The 22,614-nt window shown below is 37.4% G+C and overlaps 1 protein-coding gene across 4 annotated transcripts in view; it reads right to left on the bottom strand.

Annotated features, from left to right (window-relative positions):
* Positions 1–254: 254 nt before the first annotated feature.
* Positions 255–22,614, bottom strand: part of LOC124631686 (tachykinin-like peptides receptor 99D) — a 135,838-nt gene continuing 113,478 nt past the window's right edge. The window contains exons 4-13 of one of the 4 annotated variants that reach the window (XM_047166224.1): positions 12,135–12,285; positions 9,983–10,136; positions 8,995–9,169; positions 5,953–6,108; positions 4,961–5,020; positions 4,544–4,694; positions 2,605–2,801; positions 1,858–1,997; positions 1,399–1,474; positions 255–1,078 (exon numbers count right to left, since the gene is read on the bottom strand). In XM_047166224.1, the coding sequence (XP_047022180.1) occupies positions 1,054–1,078; positions 1,399–1,474; positions 1,858–1,997; positions 2,605–2,801; positions 4,544–4,694; positions 4,961–5,020; positions 5,953–6,108; positions 8,995–9,169; positions 9,983–10,136; positions 12,135–12,266 (1,266 nt within the window). In that variant the 5' untranslated portion in view covers positions 12,267–12,285 and the 3' untranslated portion in view covers positions 255–1,053. The remainder of the gene's footprint in view (positions 1,079–1,398; positions 1,475–1,857; positions 1,998–2,604; positions 2,802–4,543; positions 4,695–4,960; positions 5,021–5,952; positions 6,109–8,994; positions 9,170–9,982; positions 10,137–12,134; positions 12,286–22,614) is intronic. The other 3 variants (XM_047166225.1, XM_047166226.1, XM_047166227.1) reach the window with 3 other exon arrangements.

The following is a 22,614-nucleotide window of genomic DNA, read 5'->3' as shown; positions in this document are numbered from 1 at the left end:
AAGTTCATGATATAAGCCTTATTTTGTTAGTTGTAGAAACATGATTAGGTAACTTTTATAACAGAGAAAAATATATCAAACATACCTCTTTTTAAAAAGAGATTCACATATTATGGGCAAACGGGACCGATTTAAGCCTCTTAACTTTTTTAGTAGTTGAGTATATACATACTCTTTAAAATGGTAGTAGGAATTTTTATTAAATTATCATTTCTAAATATTAAAATTACAAAACCATTTTGTCGCTTACGACTTTTAGTTATAAGCTAGCGCGCGTATTGTTATCCTCGCCCCGCTCAGACGCTCCGACCCCTTTTGGCGCCTTAGATGCGCGTGCCGGTTATGGAATTATTGTTGACCACTTCCTCGCCTTAATCAAATGTGGATCGCACTTACACCTACACATTTTGTGCGATTATACAACATGATCTTTATTTTAAACAGTTTAAAAAATAACACCAATCATTTTGTAAACAAAATTCCACCAATGTTCCGATCACCCAAGTATTTACAGAAAACGAATTCCAATTATATTTATAGAAATAACGTCTTTGTTACACGTAATAATCTCTTACATCACGTTTACAAACGTGGATGATATTCATAATACATACATATAAGCACGAGTTTGATCAGTGTCATTAAAATATAAAAAGGATTACCTTAGGATATCTAACATTTATGAGTTCAGATAAAAAACAATATAATTGCAAGCGTTTTCAATTTCCTGTCCACATCTTTATAAACATACAAAACATTTCTTACACTCCATATGTTCTTCAGTTATGACTAGTAGACCACTTAAACAAATAAAAAGTTTATGACACTTATTACTTGCAAACGTTTGTAACGTCGAAGCGTCCATTACGCGGCGTGGCTTACGCGTAGAGGTCGTGTGGCGTGCGTGTGACGCGCGGGGCGCGACACTCGCGTCATATCCACGTGCGCTCGGTGGCGTGCGGCGCGGCGTGCGCGTGCGCGTCACACGCGTCGTGCGCGCCGCCCGCGCACCTCCGCTGTCAGGCCGTGCTCACCAGCGTCTGGTTGTAAGTGCTATGCATCGAAATTCGGATAGTGCCTGCCGAAAAACAAAACATTCATGAAGCTCGAGTGTACGTAGGCCCACGATTTTTTGTGGCAAGTGTTAATGTCAAAAATGATTGTGAGTATGTCAGATTTGTACACGATGAATAAGCCGCTGGAATATTTATAAAATCTTAGGAAGTAAGCTATGGAAAAGCAAAAAAAGAAACAAAAGACAGGGTATGATAAACGAAAAGTAAACTGCCTAACTACAGACAAATTGAAAGCTATCACGAGTGTGTCATGTTAGATCGTTCTAGAACATCGAAAAGGTCAGATAAAAATAACTGAACTCGGCTCCTTTGAATTTCTTACTTGTGTATTTTATTTGCATGGAGCAAGTGAGGAGAGCCAGGTGGGTTTTTGATGAATTTTGTCGTCTTGAATAAACCTATGAAGAAGAAATCTTTATCCATGAATTGCATCTGATATTCATTGAATAATTAATCGTTCTAGCTAGAGAAAGAATGGGGATTGAAACGTTTAATCATAAAATAATAAGTTTGAAATCTAAACAAACCAATGGACTGATTTGAGAAGTATTAGATCGGAATGTGGTTTTATGTTGTATGGTGTATCTGATCGTATTACTAATCATTACAAAATGAACTATGTACATGTACATGTCGTGATGAAAGTATAATTTTAAAGATTAATTTTAATGGCAAATTAAAATCTATGAGTAAAAAGGATCAAAAAATTACGGAACTAAAATATCTATTTGCTGCAAGCTTTCTCTAGAACGATTTAAGAAAAGGGTTTGGGTTAGCTTACTGGTACCATTCTTCCTGCTAGGTGATAGCGACCGTACAGATCTGTCTAAGCGTTCAGTTCCGAAGCCACGGCGTCTGTCGAGCCCACCGCCGCCGAATGCACCGCAGCACCAGAAGAATTGCTTGAAACCTCTTCGGAACCTGGTTTAGAAAAGCAAGTTTTTAAGAAAATCCTGTTCCGGAATTTGCTACTATGACTTCATACAATGCCTTCGGAAGGGCAAAGTTTTAAGACAACTGCAGATTTAAAATCACTTAACGGTAAGAGCTTAAAAAGTCCTCTGAACTATTTGAGGGATATTTTTCTAGACCACGAATTCCTCTTTGTTCTACATTTCATTGAAATTGCCTGGAAAAATCTTTGTAGTAAATAGAATAATTTTAGGCCCTATAAACGATATTCTGCTGAGAACAGAAAGATAAATATAAAACGATAAATTGCGAGTAAAATGTTGGAAGCGTAAACGAAAATCAATAAGTTGAAAGAGTTCACTTGGCGTTTTTCACGGTCGATAGAACATTGGTTGTTACGCAATAAAAGTTTGGCAACTTTTTTTTTTTTTTAGCGACGTAAAATCATCAAATGACCCCTCCCGCTGTGGGTTAGCAGCGGTGAGGGAGTGTCAGACTCTTACTGACTAAAATCGTCGTGTTCCGTCATAGACCTTTTATGTACCAGGGCCGCGGTATCTCTTTCGAACAACCCGCAGCCCCGAACAACCCGCAGCCCCGAAGTTTGGCAACTTACTTCGAGTTCATCCAGCAGTAGATGATGGGATTGTACATGGAGTTACTCATGGCGAGCCAGTAGATGCCCAGGTATATTTCCTGGATGTGCGTGTAGTTCACCACCTCGGGATAGTATGACGTCACGAGGAAGTAGACGTGGAATGGCAGCCAGCAGACGGCAAATATGACCACTACTACGATCATCATTTTCACTACCTGTTGAATAAAAGTACATAATGTTGTAGGTACAGTATTAAAACTAAACACAAATATTTTAAGTTGGGCTGAAATGCCTGGAATAAACTAATGTATGAACTTAGGTAACGAGAGAAAGGGAAGAATATTGAGAAGGTAGGTAGCAAAATCAATATTTTTTCTTCAAAGCCAAGTCAAAATATTTCACAAAAAGAATTATAGGTATCTAGTACACTGTCACAATTCTAGCGAAACAACACTATCTCAAATTCATCACATAATTCATAGATAGTAATGAAATTATATGGATGACATCTTATCTTCTTTACGAAAGTGGCAATAAAATTTGAATAACTGTAATTGGGTACAACTATCTGTTTTATCTCAGTTTGAGACTTCATTAGCATTGAACCTATTACCTATATGCAAATACCACAACTACTTATAAGAATAATATTCTAGAACTAGACTAAGTACAATAATATATCGCTACATATTGTTATGATAAGTTTTTGTCACTATTTGATATACGGCCCTACTTTCTTGCAACATATTGCCAAGTTTTACGCACAAGTACAAACAAATTATTTAAATCCTGTTACACATCGCAAGGTCACCCACCCTGGGGAAATCAATTCCTCTAAAAAGGATCCCTTCCGAACAAATCTAAGACCCATTATTAAAAAGAGGAAGACAAAGAACGTATTCAATTTACGCCGGATATAATATTTCAATACGACTTTAGAGTATCCGCGCACTGCAAACTCTTAGTCGGTTTATAGTTTTTTTGGGCTCATAAATCAGTAGGAACGAGAAGGGTAGAACGCGCATAACGACGATCAGGTGTTTGGCCGGTATAAGACCGACAAATTTTTTTTATTCAGTTCACGATCTTCTTCAAAATTTTTTTGCCCAACAGTCGGCCGACTGTTTAGTCTGCTCTGTGCGGGTACTCTAAAATGTACTGAACCCACAAAATGCGATGGTCGTAAGCGCTTAGGAGTTAAAACGATATTTAAATAAAACGAGGCTGAAATGTATTTCTCCAAGACAGTTTAATAAGCTTTGAAAGTTTGGGGGATTTCTCCGAATTGTTGATGCGTATCGAGCGCTTGAGGATAATTTGTAAATGCATTGGATACGAAAGATTTCAGTAAGAATTATCCAATTTTATATTGATAGAAAAGTATGAAAATAAAGTAGGTACATATTACCTACTTTACTATTACTTACCTACCTACTCTTAAGTAATCAATATTTTCATGGCGTAAGCCGTGTCACATTTCCTTTAGAATAACAAAATTATTATATTTACATGTCAAACATTTGAATATCGCGAGGAATATAAGGTTAGACAAGATTGCTTTTATTATATTCCCATGCATTTCAAGTTAACTTGGTTGTAAAATGAGATTTTCATATTGGAAACGAGATTTTTCCTGCGTGTTTTAAGTGGCTTATTTACTTGTAGACGTGAGAATCAGTTTGGTTTGTATAATATTGAGAAACATAATTAGTTCAAATATTTACTTAGGATACTTATGTTTGATGTTTCTATAACTTAATATTTTAAATTACATTCCTATCTTACAAATACCTAATTGTCTGGATCATGTATGAATCACGCGAAAATCATTCAGTCAAAGACCAGCCAGCAATCCTTTTACCAAACAATGACATTCATTTGTTGTCAACTTGCTGTAGTCACTGTTTTACACTACCTTCCACTGTTTTACAAATCCTTATTATTATTTGTTTTTTACCCTGCGTTTACTCTTGACATTGTCGAGTTGCCTCTGCGTGCATTCCCCAATGGACTGGGATCCCCACAGCTCTATGCCGACCCGCGAGTACGTATACGTCATAGACATGATCGGCAAGAAGTAGGTTAGCACCATGAAGGCCACGTTGTACCTGTGGAATGTGACCTTTTTGTTACATAATTTTAAGGTTAGATCGACAAAGCATTATTTAGAAAGGATGAAAGGGTAAAACTAGTTGCGTAAAATATTCTTGAAATCTGATATCATGCCGGTTTTCGTCTGTTGAATAAACAGGACTACCTGCATATAGTAATGCTACTTGATTACTTAAATCATGGTGTACTTATATAGATCATGTAGATAAATATTGGTCTAGGAATAATTGCATTTTGTATAAGGAAGACATTTAAATCTTACCAATATTCCAATTGAGACTGCGTGGTGATACCGTCAGGCCACTCGGAGAAGCACACCCGCCTGCAAAAAGTAGTACAATTTTACTCGACGAAGTAACCACAACGTTTACTGTCTTCGTACTTAATTCAAATAGTGTTGCCGAGTGCCGCCATTTTAGACGGCATACTGCGACAGACGGTTTTATTGTAAAATTTTACTAAAAGCTTTCGGGAAGTTCTCAAACTTTTGAGTTTACCCCTCAAAACTTTACGCTTGTTCGGTAATTTGTTATTTTGGGTCATGTCAAACGAAAATGTTTGTGATTGATACGGAATTGAAGATTCGTTTGACAATTGACATGTTTGAGAACAATCGTATTTCTTACAAGGATTATTCTTGGTAAACTTGTGTAATAAATCACTTGGGAAAATACATAGTTTTCGTGTGTACTGTGTACTTATAGTACCTATTGTTACTCTGACTATGACTTGAAATTCTCTCTCTGTATGTTTTCATTTAAGATGTTTTCTTGTGCTAAAAAATAGCTGAGTATAATACGTTTGTTTTCGCAAAAATGTTCATTGACTGAAAGTAAGGAAAACCACACAAAGTGACGGACTGGCAAAAGTGGGTCATACAAATATTTGATACGTACACAAATGGAATGATGTCCGTGACTCGGATTCCTTTATCTTCAAACGAACCTTTAGAAAGGTCTATGTTAAAAAAATAGACGGCATATTAATTACAATTCCCACGAAAATTTTGACTGAAAAGTCACGAAAATCTGGCAAAACGAGCTTTCAGTCTGATAGGAGGTAGCTAAGTATCAGAGTTTTACACGAAGCGACTGCTTATCTGGCATACTCTACCAGTTACCAGGGCAACTCTATACCCCGTGGTGAGGATTGTTGTCAGCCCCGTAGCGACTGCCCAAGATGTTCAAATGACATACCCATACCATTTAACACTTTTAACACGAAAAACACTTTTCAGGATTTCATATACTTTACCTAATACTCCCATCAGGCAGATAATCCATGTCAGTGGTGAAGTAGATCAGGTTAGGCGTACTGAGCACGGAGCTCAGGACCCAAATGGAAGCTGTGATGCCGAGGGTCGCTCTCTTACCCAGCCTTGGCTGGAGAGGACTCATTATGGCCACATACCTATGGACAGGCACAAAGAGTTAAATGGATGATCAAAATTTAGGTTGGTGTAACACTTTTGTAAGAGGTTTTTTCACCTATTTTCGTAAGCATTTACTAAAAATGTTGCTATCTGATTTGTTAACGATACCTATATGAGATTTTATATTTGATAAAGCGATCAAACGAACATTTGACCTGGTAAGGTGTAATATCATCAATTGTTACGATCTGTACCTGTGTATTTGTATTGTAAAATTGTATTTTGATTAAAAAAATAGCAGTATTTTCGAACTGCGGCTTTCACATGTAGGACGGCAAGATTACCTGTTGTCAACGACTTTTTTCGGTGTCACAAAAATGGGAACGAGCACAAACTGTCCATAATATCTAATAGCAGCGGCTAGAGAAGATTGTCAGATAGTGACAAATTACATGTTACCACGAACATAAAATACCTAAGTGTTTTTTTATGAACTGGTCTGATGCTAAGTGGACAAATTAATGTCATTTAAATTGTAGGCTCATCGCAATACAATAGTTTGATGAATAATTTTTGCGCTTATGTAATTTCCCATAGTTATTTAATCCAAATTCAGCATTTTTTATTACTATATCATTTTTAACATTGATGGCATGGTGAAATAAATGTCCTATCAAATACATTCCTGCTCCAATCTTGTTTATAATTTCACTGATTTATTTGAAGATCTTAGTAACGCCAAGAAGAGCGTGGGTTTAGCAATAACTTTGAATATTTGATTCTAACGACTGGCCCCAGGAAGTGATGCACATAAATTGTTGTGCTGGCATTCTATAAATGCATATGAAATGAAGTGGATGTGTAATATAGATCTTAACAATAATCATTATCATTTGAGTGTTTTTCAGACATACCTACCTTGTGAGGTGTTTGCGAATAAAAGGTCCAAGATATCCAGCTATGCGGCTTTTATTGAAAAACCAGAATGACAATACATCTATCAAAATCCACAGACACCGATTACCATAGAGTACATCACACCTTGCTAACCAATGTTACTTATAGTGACCGTCTGAGTGGTAAATTAATACTAGACGCATTTACGACTTTGTATATTATACCTATCGCGTTTTATTAAAAAATAAATACGCAAATAAACTAAACCAAATTCTGTACCCACATTATTTATTCAATTTCAAGCACAGATTTGCGAACGCCTCCGTTTGTTCAATCTTTAAATGTTAACCGTCTTACCACAAAAACTTTTTAACGTCAGTTTAAGACTTGTCTAAAAAAATGTCAAATTATGACGTTGACATAAGGTTCATTTTGGAGCCACATTTTTTTAGACAAGTGTAAAACAGTTGTTAAAATTTTTGTAGTAAGGCCATAACACTCTACTAGATTATAATATCTAACGTAAAGGTAAAGTAAAGTACGTAGAAAAAAATTCTAGAAGGAGAAAATAAAGGCTATTTATATTTTCTGATACCACCTACGTAAAAAGGTTGAGCTTGATTCTCACGTAGGTACGATTATGCCGGCTACTATTTTTATTCCTTATAGAATTCAGGATTAAAAGCTGGTATAGATTCTTAATTTAAATTGTACATGCTCATCATGTTTTTTTTTTATAATCTACTTTTGAATCGCTTTATTAGTTTTAATATCAGTATTTTTCATGTAAATGTAGGTTTGGTTTCAGTTATAAAAATATCTTATTGAAAATGATTTAAAAAGCCTTTTCTGAAAAGACATATGACTGATTGATGATTTTTAATAGGTCTTCCTAGTCACGGGGGAACTCGTTAAGACATATATGGTCACCCATCAACAGATCGACCGCGTCAAGCGTGGCTTTATCATTGCTCGGTCTACCGGTGTCTGCAAGACTGTGTGTGATTTACCTACACGAAGTTCACATGAATAAAATGTAAATAAAAATATGCTATCAGTTGACAGGAGGTGTGGTGACAGTGTCTTTAAAAGCTGCAGCGATGTTCCTAATGGATTTCCTTACTTCAAAGTTTACTCTTTAAGAACAGGTGTCTGGGAATATCAAATGTTTATTTACGTTCAGAAAATAGCTCGTGTAGCCGATGTTTTGCTGAAAAGGCGTGAAACACATAAGGTTGGTTATTGGAAAGTTGACGTGAATAGGTGTAAAGACAAAATAAGTTGTTGATTTCCATCTGTTTTAACCAGACAATTGTATTGTTTCTCTACGTAGTCCCAATTATTTCCATTTTCTTTATAGGTATTCGGTTTCGTATACGATAAAAGTAACATAAATAGCTAGCAAAGAAATATATTATTTGACAATATTTAATATAAAAGACGGATTCCTTTAGCTATGAAACTGAAAATCACTGAAACGTGTTAGGCATGAAAAAGAAAATATTACGCCAAAGATATGTGACTTATTGCAAATTGTTGGCAGCAAAAAAGCTCTCGTATGTTCGTCCAATTTAATACTTATAACGCGGTGATTCTTTATGTAAATAGGTAAGAATAAAAATGTTCAAATGATTTTTGCCTTCAGCGATTTTCCATTATGTAAAAGGAAAAAAAGAATCATTTCGAGCCAAGATTTTGTTAAGGAAACTTCATTTTCATTTGTTTCTATTTGTACTTACTTATTTAATTTATTTAATTGTGATGATGTGAAATGGTTTTGTGGCTTTTTTAAATGTTATTTTATATAGCCAATTTATGTGCATGATATTTCGCAAAAGTAAATTAAGTAGCTTCTCGCTCCTTAATTCAAACTACTAGTAGGTGCCTACCTGTAGCTTGTCGCGCCTCTATCACCTAATGATAGGAATCGTATCTGCGAATCGCGAAATGTTCCGTGACGACAATAAGTTTGGCTAGAACAATAACTACAGCGTTTCTGTTACTAAAAAAGTATTTATATAACTTACCTATCCACACTGATAGCCAGCAGAGTGAACACGGACGCAGATATGCTGAGCACGGCGATGAACTGACAGAACTTGCAGTAGAAATGCCCAAACGGCCAGTCGGAGTTCAGCATGTAGGTGAAGTTAAACGTCACGTTGAGAGTCGACACCATTGCGTCTGCTACTGACAGGTTTACTGGGAAAAAAATTCCATCTTTCTATTTGTGTGTTATCTGAATTGTTTGATTAAAATGTGATAGCAGTAACCCTAGAAAAGGACATAGGAGATTTCTGTAAGCAGATTATCTGAAATAGTTCTCTTAGGCACTGATGCTGAGTTTTGTGTGACATTATTTATATAAAGCTAAAGTTCAATCTCAAATCGCTAAACAAAGGATAAATTGGTTGTTGCGATTCGCAGAATACAGCAGAAAATTCGGGAAACTTTTGTTCTTGAAAATAGAAATCCGTTGACAAAAACTTTAGCTTCCTAATAGAATGTCCTCAATCTTAATATTTTCCGGAGACAAGCTTAAATACCACTATAATATAAGTAAATTCCGTCGCTCGCTGTTCGTTTTATTTCAAACTAAAAGCCGGGAACTGGGAAGGGGCTTCAGTAATTAAAAGCGATGCGCGAGAATGCTGGCTTCACATTTACACATTATGAAAGCGCCGCCTAGATTTTGCATGCAGGGTTTAAACGAAGTTGTCTTGTTATTTTCTTCGTCCCAAAATGTTTTAAAGACGAATTTTTATCCACTCTTTATATTAGTTAGGGAAAAGCTGAGCTTACTGTCTAATTAAAATACCTAGTACTCACGCTTTAATTACTATATAATTAGTGCATTTTCTACTCACACGAATAGAATAGAACTTTGTAAAAGTTGACCTTAAAACATATGGACATATATTTTGAATCTATTCTAAAAAGATCTATAGAATATATACACATGTTTACCTGTAGATAAAGTTCTGTAGTATATTAAAAACCATAATCAAAACTTACCCAAGAAGTAATTAGTGACGCTCCTCATCCGCTTATTGGCGAGTACTATCCAGATGACGACGAGGTTTCCCACGGTGGCCACCACCACCATCCCGGCGAACAGCACCGTCCATAGCACTTGACGCCACCACGGGAGGATGAATGACTGGTATGACTGGAGAAAAAGGGGAAAAAATGTATTGTGTGCCGTTTTATGGTGGCTTATAGACTTATCGATGTTACTGATCGCTGGTAAAACTGATAGTTAACGTAGTCATGATTTCTTTGCTTGAGAAAAGGCTTAGCTTTAGGACAGGTTGGCTTAAGGTAGTTGCAAAGCTTATCTATACAGAAAGCGAAAAATAGTCTTATCAGAAAATGACTGTGTCATATATCTGCCTCTACAAACTGGCCGTTTTTCGTCTCGGTTTTACCGCGCGACATCTCTAGGTTCGTACGGACGATGTCACTTCGAAAATCCGCGAGTGCGAAAAGACTGTAACTGTTAGCACATTTACTTGACGCTATATTGCAAAGAAACTAACATAAATACCAACATTGTCACAGTAGTTTCATTAATTCCGCTCTAGTAGAAATTCGTGACATTTCATTCTGTATTCGTTTCCACTAGTTATTAAATTCCTTGTCTTCGTAAACCGCAAACAGACGTTAGACATCGAGATATTTGTTCGGGAACAATCAAAACACTACAATCGTATGAAAAACAAAGGGATCGAATAAAATGTATTTTTGAAACGAATTGGGAACGAAGCGGTTGTTGCTACTGTATAATTTTAGACGTATTGACGTTGAATTAAAACAGCAGCAGCCTTGTAATTTCTGTTTTTGAAAAACTGCGTATATGAATGAGTTATATACGAATGTTTCGATTTTTTTTTTCATACGGGAAAGTAAATAAACATTATTTTCGTAAATAAACGACTCGGAATAATTTTGGCGAAATATATTGAAGAACCGTTCTTACAACAAAACAGCTTTTAAAAATAAATGTTTACTGCAAATAAACAGCGTCTGGAGACCAGTTTGTTCAGTGGCAACATATAACACTGGCGTGCAGATAAACTAAACAATGCACGTGCACACAATAACCATATTTCCTAAACAAATAGTTTTGACTCTGCTTTGTTTTGAAGCACAAATATACATAGATATCTATCCGCGCAAGACAAAACTAAGTATACTTGGAAACATTATAGATGAGAATGTAAGTTTCTTGTTGCCTAACGCTTCTCCTGCATTCTAACGTATGGATACATAAGAAATATCTATAAGGAAGTCGATTAAAAATAAAGGTGAGTCCATATTTATATTTACCTACTTATTTAAAAAATCGTTGGGATAGCAGCGGCAGTCACCTTTTCATTGAAGGCGAAACCGCGGGAATAGTACCTACGTTTAAGTTATCAGTGTCACAGATAAAAATTAAATGATCATTAAGTAAGTAGCTCCTACTAGTAGGTAAGCGTAGGTACAAAATGGCGCTGAAAATAAACTAGGTTCTATCTAAGCCTCTAGCTTTCATTTCGCTCTTTCTCAAAGTTTTTGCGTCAGCATAGATAAAGACCTTCAGATAAGACCTGATTGCCACCTCGTAAGGTGGTTTAAGTCTATTCCAAAGATTTTAATATAAAAACTTGAGCGGGAATACGAATCATATTACATAAGTTCGCGTTTTGACACTCAAAGTAGTTGCCGTAACTGGAATTTCGATCTAGCGATTTTCCTTTTCCTACAGAGGAATATGAAAATATTAATTCGTTTTTTCTTGACATTCTGCGCAGAGATAGCTACTTTAGGTATACTAGTCAAAGAATTTTCTGTACTTGTATTTATCTCATATATAGTGGTTTCTGAAGATTTCAATCCCACATGGAACTAATGCGAAGCATCTACAGAAGAAAAGCAAACATTAAAATGGATACTTGAACAGCAATATGAGAAAATATCTTACAAAAGATCATATTTATTGAAAATATTTTACAAAACTTTATCACGCAAAAGTAATAGGTAACCCTGAAAAAAGGGAAACAGCTAAAAGTTTAAGGGACGCTTATTTACTTTATCAATAAAAGTTAGATGACTAATAATTATTTTCTAACATTCACTTTATTCTGCTATTGATCGCTTAATAAATAATATCAGATGTCCTTACCTCCGTGGTATTATGGCTCTCGTTAACATATCTGTGGTTGACGTCATCGTAGAATGTGACGTAGAAGTTGTGGTCGTGTCCTGGAGCGGTCGATCGGTTGGTCGCTAGAGTGGGCAGTAGTTCGTCCAGCATCGTAACATGGGTAGTTTACCTGAGAACAATGAGTAAAGGGTTATTAATTTACCATCGTATACTATTGTGATTATAGGTAAGTACTCGAGTCGTTTTGTAGCACATTAAGACAAAGAAAATCAAATTAAAGTCACAAATTCGCAGAACATTCGAAGACAACTCGTAGGATCTCTAATTCGGATATCAAATCATGCTGTCAATCCGAAAAATGCGTAGGTATTTATAATAATAATAATCCAAACGCGGATGTGGTGTGTCTTTAGAATAGGAGACTGAATAATTCGTCTGTGTAGTATCAAGGTCCAGTTTGTACACGGATAAACCCTTATAATTTATACTTTTAATCTATAAACGAACGAGAACTTTCAATGGAGGGACTACAGCGCCTTTTCTTTTTTAAATCGAAAACTTGTCTAGCAAAAATAAAGTGTATAAAACTGCCTGGTTAAGCAAGACAGCGTCTATCCTAACTGGAGTCGACGTTTAATAGATAAACGGACAAAAGGAAGCGTTTATTATCTATACACTTGGGTAGCTTTATCGATAGAGTGTTTCGATACTATTGGACCCCAGACTCGGAGTAAGGAAAGATGAATGGACATTCCATAATGCAGGTAGGTCAGGCGCCTTCTTCTAGGCTAGGCCAAATAGATACGGTTGACAACTGTCAACGATTTTTTATAATACAAAAATGGTCGGGTCCAAAGAAGGCGTATGAGGGCGAAGACAGTAACGTTCCTCGTCCGCGTCGCCCGCACACCCGCATTTTGGCGCGCTACGTTCTTAGGAGTTTTTTTTATGGCACCTCCGCTAGTCATTTTGTTCTTCATGATCCTAGATGATATCGACATATGCCTAACATCAGTTCGATTCTCCTTAGAATTGGGACAAGTATTGAGACCTACAGCTAAGATTGTCGAATAGATGGTGTTAAATGTAAAGCCGGTCAATTTAGTTATTGCGTCGTTCTTGAGTTAATCAAAGATTCAATCAGTTGGAAGTTGTCAATTACACTCGACTTGCTATTTATAGAAATCCCTACCTTTATTAATAAAATAGAAAGCAAAACGTTTAACAAAATTAAACTTGGTTTTGCCTGAGACCTCAAGGATGAACCAAAAATAGGTGCTATTCGGATACCGTGGAAAGAAAAACTAGTATTTCTCTATACGTTATTTACCAATTTATATAGCAATAGATCAACACTTACGTTTTCCGGGTTGCCTTTTGTTATCAATCATTTGTTGTATATAAACAAGGAACTCTAAAGTGTACGCATGATTGATATAAATCCGCGTTTTCTAAAATATTTTGTTTTTTATACAATTTGTTTAAAATATTTGACTACTCAAGGTTCCTACCTGATGGTATTGAAGGTAACTGACAGCTACTCGTGTTTTTGAATGGCAATATTTTTATAATAAATCGCAATAAGCTGTTGGATAATATACATATTTCAACCAGCAGTTGCACAACCGATTTATACCGATATAACCGATATATTATTTGGATATTTGAAGTTCAGTAAATTGCTCTAGAACATTTTTCCTACTTTAAAAGAGAGTTCTACCATACAACTATAGCGATAACGTGACAACATCTCGCCCTTATGGGAACAATAACATAGAATCCCGATTTTGGAGAGTGAAATAGCAGTGAACATCTTATGCAACTTTTCAGTTAAACCGTAAAATGCACTGAGCCTTGCATGAATGAACGACATATTCAATAGATCCAGTAGAGTAGGTACCAATTTTCTATTCAGAAATACACTTTATGTTACTATTTTCCTGAGAAAAATTGTAACTGCGTTTAATTTGAGAAAATTTATAAGCGTGGTAAATTCCAAAATTAGTTCCAACCTTCGAACGAAGGGTCTTAAAATATTTAACTTATCATGCATCTGTCGCGTGGTTCAGTAAAGCTAACGACTTCTTTATTGTAGGAATGCCGTCGTTAACCGATTGCCTATTGAAGTGTAATGTGTTTCTTGCATGTGGTCCCACTCCTTATTATTTCAAGGTGCCTGATTCATCTTTTCTTTTGTACAAAGTTGATTGATGTTGATGCTATCTTGGTTTTCATTTCCATTATTTCTATCTTTAGTAGTACCATTCATTCGCTTTCATTGATGGTTTTAGGAAAATTTATCTAAAGAGCTTTTTATTAATGGATAAACTAGACTAGATTGCCTAAAGATAGGATGGAGAAATTGAAAAATCACTACCCATTTACCTTCCCCACTTAATTTTGTTTTCAAACTTTTTCATCGTCAAACGGGCGGACTAATTAATAGTCACTGGCCGCAAACTGAATATAATTGAGAGATAAATATTTTTTCGTTGACTCCATTAATTAACTCTTAATTAGAAAGTAATTTTTCTGCGGTCCCTGTTAATTACTGAAAGGGTAAAATCAAAGGTTTTGTACTACAAACGAGTGGAAACAACTGGAAAAGTCAAACAGAAGTCAGTTGCATAGAGGGCAGGTGCTGCATTCAAGCGGCTCCTGCCCAACCTGGGCGGCCCAAACGCCCCCTGCCGCAGACTCTACGCGGGGGTCATGCGGTCCATGGCCCTTTACGGGGCCCCGGTATGGGCACGTTCGGTACGGCCGCGGGCTGTACACTACCTGAACGTGCCCCAAAGGGTGATAGCCATTAGGCTAATCCGAGGGTACCGCACGATTTCCCGCGAAGCAGCTGGCCTACTTGCTGGACTGCCACCGTGGGATCTGGAGGCGAGGGTCTTCTTGCGCCTGTACGACTGGCGCGAGGAGGCTCAGCGCCGGGGAGAAACCCCGTTGCCGCGGCAAGTTGTCGCGCAGCGGGCGGAGCTCCGGCGCGATCTCATGGTGGCCTGGAGGGAGCGACTGTCGCAACCCAGTGCAGGGCACGCCACCATCGTGGCGATAAGTCCCCTCTTTGAGGAGTGGCTCGGGAGGAGTCACGGCGCCCTCACGTACCGCATGACGCAGGTCCTCACTGGACACGGTTGTTTCGGGAGGTACCTGCACCGCATCGGTCGTGAGGAGGCGCCCGGGTGTCACCATTGTGCGGACAGCCCCGAGGACACGGTGGACCACACAGTCCAGGTGTGCCCCGCTTGGGAAGGGCACCGCCGGGTCCTCGTCGAGGCTTTGGGCGGCGGCGACCTCTCGCGTCCGGCCCTGGTTCAGGCCATGGTCCGGGGCGAGAGGGAATGGGATGCCGTCGCCTCCTTCTGCGAAGCGGTCATGCTCGAGAAGGAGGAGGCGGAACGCCAGAGAGTTCGAACCTCTCATCCCGGCCGCCGCGCTGGACCAGGTAGACACCATGGGCGCCGGGTGTCGCGAGATGACTCCCGGCCACCGTAGGCGTGGGTCTGTGGGCGGTGAGTTCGGGTGGCTCATTGTCCCTCTGTCTTTCTAGACGACAGACCCGTGTCGACGGCGCGTGTTGTTCCACGCGCTCCTCAAAGAGATGTCAGCAACCCCAGCGGGGCCCAGCAGGGCCAAGGCCTGCCGGGGCTGCGGGTTGTTCGAAAGAGATACCGCGGCCCTGGTACATAAAAGGTCTATGACGGAACACGACGATTTTAGTCAGTAAGAGTCTGACACTCCCTCACCGCTGCTAACCCACAGCGGGAGGGGTCATTTGATGATTTTACGTCGCTAAAAAAAAAAAAAAAAAGTCAGTTGCAGGACTTTTGAAATGGACATTGAAAATATGGGTGCGACTTTTTATATGGCGACCATGGTCGTGCCCGGTCGCGTGTGGGCTAAAGTACACCATATTAATTGTGCCCACGCGTTAATTTCATAGGTTTTTGGATAAAGCAAACAGGTCGATGTTGTGCAGATTACCTAATGGAAGAAATTTAAGCCGGTACCTAATGAAATGGGAGGGCGTGTTGTGTCCGGCGACGTTGTCACCGCCAATATAAACAATGACGATTTAGTTATTATGATACGGGGAATTTTGTTGCTATCTTAAAGTTAGATATAAGTGTAGGTCCTATACTTACATAGAAAATTCTCTCTTGATGTCAGACGTCTTAATTATATAAAACACATTAGAGTCGCACCATTAAATCCTGATCTTTATCTTTTATGTTTATTGTTTGTTTGTCTACGTTAAGACTATTTTAATATAAATATCTACCTAAGCAGATATCAAATTAATGTAATCCAACAGCAGTTTCATAAAAGTAACTAATATTCCTTAAAACGTAAATCTTACAAGCGCCTTAAGACGTCAAAAGTCCCTTTATTATGATTAGACAGACAAATAACGTTTTTATCTGTCGGTGAACACCGGTTATCATGACACACAGCTGCCACATTTTTCAATTCCGATAGTAATCCGACTAAATGATTTCCTGAAGGCGCGAGTGTCACTGAGATTTATTCCTTTCCTACTTTTAGGTCGATTGCAATTTATTAAGTTGCCTAAACTGACGGCCAGTTTCCTTACGAAGATTGAAAGATATTGAGCATATCATTTAGGGGTCTATGTGTTTATTTGACGTGTTTATTGACCAAGGGATTGATGATACACCTTTGTGTGAATCAATTTTGCTACCGTATTTTAATGTTCTTTGTTTTACTGTAAGAAAACATAAAAAAATATAATTACGGTTAAAGTTTTTGGGTGATAAAAAGACACATCACGTAGGTACCTTGATCACTGTCACTCCTTTTTTCAAAGTTATTGTAACAATCGCTGGTCATGGACGCAACACTAAAAGAGTCGCTTGGCCGACCTTTAAAAAGGTGTGCCTCTTTTATCGACATCTTATGTCATCTTTGTATGACAATGACCCTTTGTGAGATATAAATAGAAGGTCAAATTGATCGTCGAAGAGGTACCTATTGTATAACATCATAAAAATATTTGGCAATAACAATTAAATATTATTGATTGATCAACTGTATTGTATATCAACTGTAACTGTACCAAAACTCATGACGTACGCTCAACCACAAACGTTTGAAACGCTCATTTATTCATAGTTACACAGCTGCATTCGCATATACATATATGCAATCGCCTATTAATTAAGGAAATGTATCCCAATTCCCAATGCATGTATCAGTTCACCGCTGTGCTTGGTAGTACGAACACCTGGTGCTTCTCAGAATTTGGATGAAACTGTACCAAGTAACATGTAGTGCTGAATAATGGGAGATGAGTTACTGAAATTCTCCTTTAGTTGAAGGAACGTGTAACTAGGTCTTGAATCTTATTTGAGTTTAAAAGAATAGCCAAGAAAGTTGATTTGGAAGTTAAACGAATTCAAAAATATTACATAATAGGCATGATGACAAATTTTTAAATTCCTTTGTATGATGTAGGTATACGTCTATTTTATACGCAAAATCATTAATTTTTAAAAAATGCGAAGTTTTTTTGTCAAATAATTGCATTTTTCTCTGTCCACTTTGAATCCGGCGCGAAAACGCTTGTCAGTGTCATGCCGTCACTTGTGACGTCACGCCTTGGGTTGACAAGATGCAAGTAAACAACGCTCGTTCAATAATTAAGTTTTTTTGTATTATTAAATATGAATTCGAAAGTGTATAAGTGGTGTGGGGTCCCCCAGTATAAGAACACATCCATAACAACTCATTTTAAGTTATTTGTGTACGTTTCTCTGGTTTCTCACATTAAAAAATACGAAAAAAGTGGCTTAAACTTGCAAGGCGAGATTCAAAACCAATATTGCCCAGTATTTTTTACCCACACCATTATTTTTGTGAAGATCACTTTGATGTAAGTTTTTACATAGTTTTCTAGATTCTAGTATAATATAGGTTTTGTACGAGGTCTAAATGGTAAAAAACCGGCCAAGTGCGACTCGGACTTACCCACGAAGGGTTCCGTACCATAAAAAAAATCACGTTTGTTGTATGGGAGCCACCCAAATTATTTATTTTATTCAAATTTTCAGTATTTGTTGTTATAACGGCAACAGAAATATATCATCTGTGAAAAATTCGACATGGACGGACGGACGGACGGACGGATGGACGGACGGACAGAGGAGCGAAAACAATAGGGTCCCGTTTTACCTTTTGGGTACGGAACCCTAAAAAGGTGCACAACTGTCTGTTACTTTTAGTTTACACATAGACATAATACATCTTTTTTGCATCCTAAAGATATCTTTATTTGATGCCAAAAACTCTCCTAGCATATATCGATTCTAGGCAAATTAGCGTTGTTTGCCTAATCAATCCTTGCTTCATGATTCGTGTTATTTTATATTCGATTTTAATAACATTTACATTCAAATAGTACTCGTTATAAACAATTATTTAATGAAAACACAGAGATTCGCAGAGGAAGTTTACAATACGAAATGTGACGTTTGTGCGAGTTTTTAATGCGTCGACCAAAAGGTGACGTCACGCGCTCTGATTGGTGTTCAAGATATCATGACGGATTGCCTTATTTCGTAGTTTTATTTTATAAAAATAAATATTAATCACATTATTAAAAAAGAAAACAATGCGCGTTTTATATTCCAAGCTTCAACTTTAATTTAATAAGTATAATATTTTAATGATTTTTAATTACTGTCATCATGCCTATTATTCCTAAGGCGGCCAACTTTCCGAAAACTGAATGCGGGACTTAACCTTTCGTGAAAAGGGGGGGGGGAGGCATTGACAAATGATCGGACGGAACTGATAAAATAAAAACCGTAAGCAAAAAGCTATAATTTAACCTATCAATATCGTGTCACAGCGTGCACTAATGTCTTATTTTCAAAATCATTAGGCCTCACGAGTTCAGTAGAAATAAAGAGAACGAGATTATATTATAGGTAATCTGTGTGCGCGCAGGTGGGTGTTGTGTAGAAGCGTGGTAGAAAAATAGGGATGCGGGACATGCGGGACGCAGACAACGTTTTGCGGGACTATTTTACTTATAATTTCAAAACGGGATTTCGTCAAGCATTGCGGGACGGTCCCGCAGAATGCGGGACGGTTGGCCGCCTTAATTATTCCAAAAATTGATTCTGTTCCATTTAAAAAAAGTTTTATTTCAGTATTCTAAAACTGGCATGAATATTATTATTTTTGTTTGTAGAACGCTACTAAACGTATGCGGTGCTTCTAAATTATCTATATACTTTTCTGAAGAAGTTAAGTTTTATTTGTTGTAAATAAATTATTACCTTAATTCTGGTTTAATTTTACTAAATGTGACATTCATCGACAGTACTGTGTACGAATCCCGTGACCAGTGACTGTAAAAAAGCCTCATTAATCACAGTTATTAAACATAAACTATATTTCGTAATTAAATCCCGAATACTGAAATACAAAACTAAACCGTATCCAGTTAATATTGACACGTCAAACGCGTTTAAATCTCGTTCAACCGCAGTAATTGTTAACTCAATTTTGCGTATCACATTTATAAATCCACTAGCCGTTCTCCCGCGGTTTCACCCGCGTCCTGTAGGAACTACTGCCCGTAACGGGATAAAATATAGCCTATGTTACTCGGGAAGAGTGTAGTTTTAGAACAGTGAAAGAATTTTTCTAATCGGTTCAGTACTTTCAGAGCCTTTTGGGTACAAACAAACAGACGAACAAAAAATGTTTCCTCTTTATTATATACTAGTATAGATGAGCGACATCCAAATTGTTTCCTTTACTCGCATCAGTACACAGAGCGGAAATTAATCTATGATGAATATTTTAGCGTATAGGGATAACTGATAATTAGTCGTGAATTAGTCGGTCAGGCTTAACGGACCGTTAATATTTGAACCGAGTGTTATATCCCTCGTTAACTTGTGTGGTGATAAATAATTTAATTTAGTGTCGATTTATGGTTATGGTGTAAATTTCATGTTATTGTCACTGCAGTTATGTGTAGGTATTTATAATTCAAGAATAAGAAAAAATAATCAAAAGATTTTAGTAGTTTTCCTAAGTTTCCTTTGTTTACCCTGATAAAAAATATATTTTACCTACCTACACCTACTTTTAGCAAAAAAATCTCTATAATAAGACCACCAGTTTTGAAACTTTAGACGAATAAAAAGTTCAAACAAACTTTCCTATCCGTAGCCTCGCGTCAACCAAAGGAAATTGGTTGGCACAGTGAAAGCGATGAGCTCACCGCATCACCCCCATCTATAAAGTCAAACATTACTCTTGTATCCCTACGTATGTGATACACATTGTACAATACAAGTTGATGTGTCTAACTTATAAGTATAGGCTTCATAAATATACAAATACTTAAGTACTTCATTTTAGGAGAAGTCCGAGGTATAAGGCCTCTGCCTCGAATTTTGCGGGCAGCGGGGCGGCAGCGGCGGCGGCGGCGGCGGCGGCGGGAGCGGGGCGGGCAACGCATACCTGTTCTCGAAACTAGCGGGCAGATCGCGCGGCAATATAGCAGTGTAGTGTTGTGTTCTGTAGTGTTTGCTGTTCCATATGGGTGTCCTCTCAAAGATGGCCGAAATAATTAGCTCTTGCACGTCCGAAGACATTTTGATACGTTACAAAAAAAATGTATAACACTATGCCTACAATGCAGACGCAAACCGCGGGCGGTCACCGCTTGACTGGAGCGCACCGCTCGTTGCCCGCCGCCGCGCCGCTCCCGCGCCGCTGTATTCGAGGGCCGGTCCATTTGATTATACGCGTAAGATCCTGCTGCTCCCGCGCCGCCGCCGCCGCCGCCCCGCTGCCCGCAAAATTCGAGGCAGAGGCCTTAGGTATAAGTTTTATAGATGTTCGGCAACTCGGCCACTACTTAGGGCTTGCAAGACAATGTGCAATTTACACATAAGTATCGTCATCAGCGATCAGCCGCCTTCGTTAATTAAACTTCTGTAACGTAATATTTCTAATAACTAACTGGTTACTTAAGTGTGTCGCGAATTAGAAAGAGAAATGTGGTAGGGATTTAAGATTCATAATTTCTTAATTTATTATCTTGAACACAATGCATATACAAACCAATTCATGGTGTATTTGCAGCGACATAAGTGTTGTGAACATAACATAATCTATCAATAGAAAAAAAGAAATTCACACTTTTCGTTTCCCATAATTACAAACACAAACATTGTGCGTGAAACAAATATTTGTACCAAATACGTGGGTCCTATCTGTGTATAGTTTCCGAATACACATCGAATGTTCAGATATTAAAACAGGTACATTTTTATTTACTTTTTATTTGGCAATGCTATCGGAGGCACGGACAAGCTATGTTCAAAAATTGAACTGAAAATCAAATGTGTCAAATCTAGTCTAAATCCAGATATCAAAAAATTAAAAAATCCATCTATGTTCCATGAAAAAATGCCTTTTACCTTTTTATAGCATCTCTAAAATAGCTTTTTAAATTCGAAGAAACCTTAAGTTTTTCTCAATTTTTATGCAAAAAATTGTCTTAGATTGAATTCTGTGACTTTCAAACTAAATTTAATAAAAAAAAAAAAAAACTACTAGCCAGTCGTAGCATGCTTTGCAAGACTCTGTAATCTGACGAGGGCCGATAATGATGCTGATTTCAAAATCATTTTGTCACTATAGTCTGTTTTTTAATCTCGTAGACTAAACTGACATTACGAGTGTGGTCAGTTTATTGCAAATTCTTAAATAGTGATGTGGCACGACCGAAACTTAGCGTTAATAAAATCAAGTATCGTTTTTTTTACAATATGTCATCCTGAAATTAATGGGCTTATTCTTGATGATTACGCATGGCGTTGCGTGGTCAGATATCCCTTGCAGTTTGTAGCACGTCGTAGACCAAGTGTACGTACGTCAATTGTAAATATAAAACTTTGAATGAATATTAAATTCGTCTATTATAGATAAAAAGTTACGATTCAACAAACCGGTATCGTAAGTACAACACTGCACAAAAAAGCTAGCAACATTATTTGTAAGTTTGACATTTTGCAAGTGTCAATTTAGTCTACGAGATTAAAAAACAGACTATACAGTAAAAGCTCATCCAGAAACTAAAATAGACAATTCATTTGTTCGATTCGTGACTATACTACTGTATATGACTATATACTATTCGTGACTATATACTATTTATATTCTTTTAAAATTATTTTTCTGGCTTTCTTGCCGGCCTGTATATCTATGTTAGCGACTATTGTGCTAATGTCAAGTCTGTAGAATGTACTATTCGGTTTCCGTGAGATACGTCGTTAGTAACTGGATATTATGATCTAGTTTGTAACTAACATGAGGTGTTTTGACATAACTAACATGGCACGAGTCCTGTTTTCTCCGAAGTCCTCAATCCGATCTAGGTATTAGTTTATTGATTTCTGACACTTACGCGAATATTAGACATTTAAATAAAACTACTTTT

Source organism: Helicoverpa zea, chromosome 7 (genome assembly GCF_022581195.2).
Source record: "Helicoverpa zea isolate HzStark_Cry1AcR chromosome 7, ilHelZeax1.1, whole genome shotgun sequence".
Classification (NCBI taxonomy): Eukaryota; Metazoa; Arthropoda; class Insecta; order Lepidoptera; family Noctuidae; genus Helicoverpa; species Helicoverpa zea.
This window is presented reverse-complemented; position numbering and strand designations above follow the sequence as displayed.